Source organism: Fusarium oxysporum, chromosome 2 (genome assembly GCF_000149955.1).
Source record: "Fusarium oxysporum f. sp. lycopersici 4287 chromosome 2, whole genome shotgun sequence".
Lineage (NCBI taxonomy): Eukaryota > Fungi > Ascomycota > Sordariomycetes > Hypocreales > Nectriaceae > Fusarium > Fusarium oxysporum.
Window position 1 is genome coordinate 5,215,490 of NC_030987.1, and position 6,116 is coordinate 5,221,605.

Below are 6,116 nucleotides of genomic sequence, written 5' to 3' on the forward strand. Positions count from 1 at the left end.
CACTTACGAAGCAGAGGAGGAGCCTGAGCATCCCAGGCCTGGGTCTCACCGCGAAAGCGCCGAATAGTTCTCATCACTCGTCCTCATGACTAGGAATAGACACTCGCAGACACGAAGGAACGACAAGAAGCCGCTCAGGATCTTTCAGGCCAACGTCGGCAAGATCCCCCCGGCCCACGACTGCGCCCTGGCGCTGGCCGACTCGGAACGATATGACATTGTACTCCTGCAGGAGCCGTGGACGACTCATACAGAGACCCGCTTTCTGACCAAAACTCACCCGGCATACGACACATTCACACCAGTCGACATGTGGAACAGCAACGACACTCGGCCTAGAGTGATGACATATGTCAGGCGAGACCCAAGATTTCTCGCCGACCAGATCCGGCCCTTTCAAACTCGCGATATTCTCTGGCTCACGATCAATGGCATGACGATCGTCAACTTCTATCGCCAGAACGACGAGAGGGATTCCCTAAACACGCTGCTTCGCTGGCCTGTTCCGGAGCGCTGCCTCGTTGCTGGCGATTTCAATGCCAGGCATCGTAGTTGGCAGACGGGCCAAGCGACGAACCGCGGCCATGAGGTAGCAGGATGGGCGTCAGAGAATGACCTCAACCTTCTCAACACTCTAGATATCCCGACAAATCCACACGGCAACACGATTGATCTGGCCTTCACCAATATGCCACTGGCCGAAGCTACCGTCGAGGACCATCTCGCCACTAGCTCCGACCACTTCACGCTCAGCTTGACCTTCCTTGACATCAGATCGACTCCGGTACAACCGGCCAAGATCCGAGTTGAGACGGAAGACGAGCTTAAACGATTCGTCGAGATTGTAGAACTGGGAGCCACGGAAATCCCCCTCACAGATTCGACCCCTGCGGAGCTGGACGAGCTCGCGTCTTCACTTGTAAGTCTACTAACATCAGCAGCGAAAGCAGCTGGCCGGCCCGCGCGGAAAGGCGGACGCCCAGCCCCCTGGTGGACGGAGGAGTGCGCCTGCGCTGCGGCTGCTTTCCGGGCCATCAGAAGAAGCTACCCCTGCGGCTTCAACCAGGACGTTCAGATCGCCAAAAGAGACTTTCATCGTGTGGTCCGTCGGGCTAAGAGGCAGTATTGGCGGAACCTCATCGACAACTTCTCCAGCAGTAGCGCTGTTTTCAAAGCTGTCCGATGGTTGAAATCCCCTGGAGCCTTTCAGCCCCCGCCCTTGCAGGTTGACAACGTCGTGTACGAAAGCCAGATGGACAAAGCCAACGCACTCCGACAGGCTACGCTGGAACGAAGAACTGCGGAGGACGACATCGCAAACGCTTGGACACCAGTATCTCCTTCTAGGTTGATTCCTTTCTCGCCCAGGGTCTCGCTAGATGAGGCGCAGTGTGCGACCATCCAGACAGGCAATACATCGCCAGGGTCAGATAACATCACCGTCAATCTTCTCCAAGCCGTATGGCACATCATCGGAACACATGTCCGCCGCTTGTTCGAAGGATGCCTTTCCGCAGGCCATCATCCGAAACCATTCAAGGAGGCGGAGGTGGTCATGATCGCGAAACCGGGGCGAAGAGACCTCACTGAGCCACGGGCATGGCGGCCTATCTCGCTGCTCTCCTGCCTTGGCAAGGGACTAGAGCGACTGATTGCACGCCGCCTAGCCTGGGCAGCCGTTTACTACAGCGTCCTTCACCCGCAACAAGCTGGAGCGCTTCCCAAGAGGTCTGCGACAGACCTGGTGACAGCTCTGATCCATGATATCGAAGAAGCATTTGCACGCAAGAAGGTGGCGACTCTAGTCACAATGGATGTCCAAGGTGCTTTTGACACTGTCATGCGCAACAGGCTCGTCCTGCGCCTTCGTGAGCAAGGCTGGCCTGACTATTTGGCTCGTTGGGCCGGCTCCTTCATGAGCGGCCGGTCTGCGCGTGTCAGGTACCAAGGATACCGTCACGGCCCTCTTCTCCCCTTCCGTGCGGGCTCCCTCAGGGATCGCCGGTATCGCCGATACTCTTCCTACTCTATACTGAGCCAATCTATCGACTAGGCAATCCCTGGGGTCGCTTCGGCTATGCAGATGACACTGCCATCCTGTCTATAGGCGACACAGTAGATGAGACTACTGCCATGGCATCCAGCTCCATCGCAGAGATGGTGCGTTGGGGCGCGGCAAACGGCGTCTCCTTCGACCCAAAGAAGACCGAAGTAATGCACTTCTCCCGCAGTAAGCTCAGCACCGCGCCGGCAGTACGTCACGGCGATGTCGAGAAACACCCCGAGCTAGCTCTGCGCTGGCTTGGCATTTGGCTCGACAGCAGACTATCATTCCGCGTCCACGTCGAGAAGTGGGCGGCGAAGGCAAAGGCCGTCGCCTACCACTTGCGAGGACTCACCAACACAATACATGGCCCTCTTCCGAGTGCCGTGCGAGGTGCCGTCAGAGCTTGTGTTGAGCCGGTGCTACTCCACGGATCTGAAGCGTGGTACCCGGGCACCAACAGGCCGCGGTGGAGCCAGCCCAACAAAGACACACCGTCTAGTAACCAGCATCTCATACAGAGAATGAACAAAGCCTTGAATCAATCCATGAGAGCTATAGTGCCCGTCTGGAAAACGACACCCATCACCATCTTGCACAGAGAAAGTGGGATACCACCAGTCGATCAACTGCTCGAAGCCAGACGACTCAGGTTCTCCGCACGACTCAAATCACTCGACGACACCCATCCTCTTGTGAGAAGAGCGGCGCCACCGCGTCAGCCTACTTACCATGATCTCATCAAGCGCAAATACCAAGCACAAGCAGAAAGCAGCTTTAGAACACGTCTCCGACGCACAGACGAGCTTCTCGGGCAGTGCGCGCGTCCCAAGCTCATCCAGAAACGCTTCCAACAAGAACAGATACCACCACTACAGACTGCATCGAAAGAGAAGACAGCTGAGGCTTTCCTCCGCTGGGTCAAGTCACTCGACCCGCTCACCTTGGTCGTCTACTCGGACGGCTCTCTGTCCGAGAAAGGGGTTGCAAGCTACGGCTTCACCATTCACCAGGACGACTTGCCCATCTTTGATGGATCGGATCGCCTTGGACCTGCTGAGGTCTTCGACGCTGAAGCTACCGGGGCGTTGGAGGGCCTCAAGGCTGCCCTAAACCTGCGAGAATCAGCAACACAAAACATTTTCATCTGCCTAGATAACCTGGCGGCCGCCACGTGCCTGCAAGGCACACCATCCGACTCCTCTCAACACATCTTTCTCGAGTTCCAGGCTCTGGTGACATCGCATGGAGCCGTCCAGGTCCGTTGGGTACCAGGACACACTGACATCCCTGGCAACGAACAGGCCGACAAACTGGCAAAAGCAGCATCATCACTCCCTGAGCCCGAAGGTGCTCGCTCAACGTTGGCTTACCTACGAAGGATCGCAAGACAAAAACCGAAGGACACATTCAAGGCATGGTGGTCCGCTTCCGCTCCTGAGCAGTACAAGAGACTCAATCTCAAGGCGACTATAGGCTGCCCGCCGGAGCTATCACTCCCGCGTGTAGCCTTGCACCATCTGCTGGCAGCGAGATCCCTCCATGGAGACTTCGCTGCATACCACGAGAGGTTCGACCACGACGATGCACGCCTAGTCTGCTCATGCGGCCGACGCAAAGCACCGGATCACATCTTCTACTGCAGAAAGGTGCCACCGCGCCATCGGATGAGGCTCGCACCCTCACCGAATGCAGCGGTCAACCTTACAATGGGAAGAGACTTCACCAAATTTGTCGACTTGTCCAAGAACAGCGCGTTCTTTGGAAAGATTTGTCCTCGCTATTAGGCGACCGCGACCCGAGAGGCACTCGCAACTCTCCTTCCCTCTTTATCCTTTCACATTTCCTTTGTCACCTTTCTCTCTCATACATATTCATGGCCGGGTGAAGGGCGTTGCTGCGCCCTTCATCTGGCCGAGAACATTTGAGGCAGTCCCGAGCTGCCGCGTGCACAAGCTGATCTCAGCTTCTCTGACATCAGGACTGATGAACGGCTGCAATTTTGCAGCCACGCCTGGTCATCCCGCTGACGGGTAACAGGCTCGGTACGATGCGCCATTTGTGCCGATGATATGCTGGATAGTGTGTAATCTGTCGACGCGTTCGTAGAAATTGGATTTCAAGGGGGGTGTCTAATTTCGCGTCGCGAATGATAATCCCCCGTAACCAATGGCTTTCTGTACTTAGCGTTTAGATAGATCCGATTTTCCCTAGCCCAGCACGTCCTGTGCCCCATTAGGGGACTTTCGGGGCCTACGGCCCCCCGGACGAAAAATATACATAACATAACATAACATAACATAACATAACATAACATAAATGCCTTTCTTTACTCTCTGTTCTATGGCATCGGTGAATTATTATTGTTAGTCTGGGTGCTCCCTTCTTACTTATTCCATATGCAGGTCAGATTGCTGCTAGCTGCCTAGGTGATTTATACTCCCTGTACCTGAGCGGTGTATAAGGCGCTGGCATGGGTCCTCGTCTAGGCTCGGCTGGATCTCAACTTCCAGACAGCTATTGGGCGTGTGATGCCATGCTGCGTAACACTGCTTGCTCTCTGGCGCCTGCCGGAGGATTTGGGCTTATATGCTAGGCAGTTGGCAGCACACCTACCTGGCGGCCGGCCTCTGGGCTGGCCCAACGCATATCTCTTAGTTATAGACACTGGTGTGGTTGCCGGCGGGGTAAGCTACAAGTCCTTGTACTACTAGTTAACCCTTGTAACTCGGCCGTCTTCTTCAGCTAGATCTCAACTTCTAGACAAGAGGGCGTAAGGTTGAATCCTCCTTTTGACCCGTGGCAGCTGTCCCTTACACTTCTAAGGTTGTAAGTTTTATGCGGTTCTGAGTTGAGTATAGGGTAGGCAGGTTAGACTTGGTAGAAATAAGCAGAGGTATAGGGAAGGTAAGTGAGGTGAAAATGGTGGCTTGGGTTAAGTGCCAGCGGCAGATGGGTATAGGGTAGGTAAGTCAGACCTCAAAGCCCTACTCTTCTATTCCTAATTGTCGTGTACCCTTAATTGTCGCCTACCCCTGTTTATTTGTCACGTGTTTGTTTATCTCCTGTCTATTCCCATATGACCATACTATGGTGACTTATGTTTTCTCATTTCGATCGAGAGTCTGCCGGCGCATTACTTACGCGTGTTTACACGCTTAAACGCGTACTTCAGCTTTTTTACATCGTCTACTCTCTTTGCTGTAATTTCAATTCGAGGTTTCGTCCAACGATCTTTAAAAGCTCGTGCCATCAAAAGGCCAGTGACTATAAACCACTTTCACTACATCCTTATTATTCGTCCCAATTTCACTGAAAGAGGAAATTTACAACTGCTCATTGGCTTGCACCCCTGCTAGTTCCTCTTTTACTGAAAAAGGGACAGTGTTTTGCAAGTTCTTGCACATTTTCTGATTAAAAATGCGTGGTGAAACTTCCTCATTGGCTACTTTGTTCTTTCATTGCAACCTGCGCAGCTAGCTTTACTTTTGTGGCACAGAGTGATACTATCTCATGACTGGGTGTTGAATCCTGGGGTTTGAAGCACAATGCATCAAGGACAGTGACAGTATGAATACTCCGAGCTCCCTTGGAGCTGAATCTGATAAGTTCATCAACGCTCTTCAGCGTCTTGCATCGCTTCACAAACTCGCCAAAGGTTCCGTGGTAAGTTTGCGATTCATGCGGTCGCTCCAGAAGTATGACCACGTCGGATAGGCCAGATGCGAGACTGCATGCCTGGTCGATTTCGTCTCTTCGTCGTCCAAATTCGTCGCCGAACTTCCTGATGAGATTCACGGCTTTGATGTCCTGCAAAGTTGACAAGCAAACCGGTGGCTCAAAGATGAGTTTCTGGACGCAGCGGGGAACGGGTATGTCAAGGCATAGCATTATGCTATCAAGACCATAAAGTCGCCTATCACGCTATGATTTGAGATGCAAGCTATAGATTGATAGTCCGAATAAACTCTCGGTACTGCCTTTTTCAGATTACAATCGAAGATCAGCGAACGAACAAAGTTCATCTATCTGATGAGCTATCACTTAAGCCTCAAGTCAGCAAATTAAAAGA

General features: G+C 53.2%; 1 protein-coding gene across 1 annotated transcript; it reads right to left on the reverse strand.

Annotated features, from left to right (window-relative positions):
• Window positions 1-5,482: 5,482 nt before the first annotated feature.
• Window positions 5,483-5,935, reverse strand: FOXG_15913 (uncharacterized protein; the record flags this gene model as incomplete). Its single annotated transcript, XM_018396015.1, has 1 exon — window positions 5,483-5,935. One exon carries the CDS (start codon window positions 5,933-5,935, stop codon window positions 5,483-5,485), a length of 453 nt encoding a protein of 150 aa, XP_018256546.1.
• Window positions 5,936-6,116: the final 181 nt, after the last annotated feature.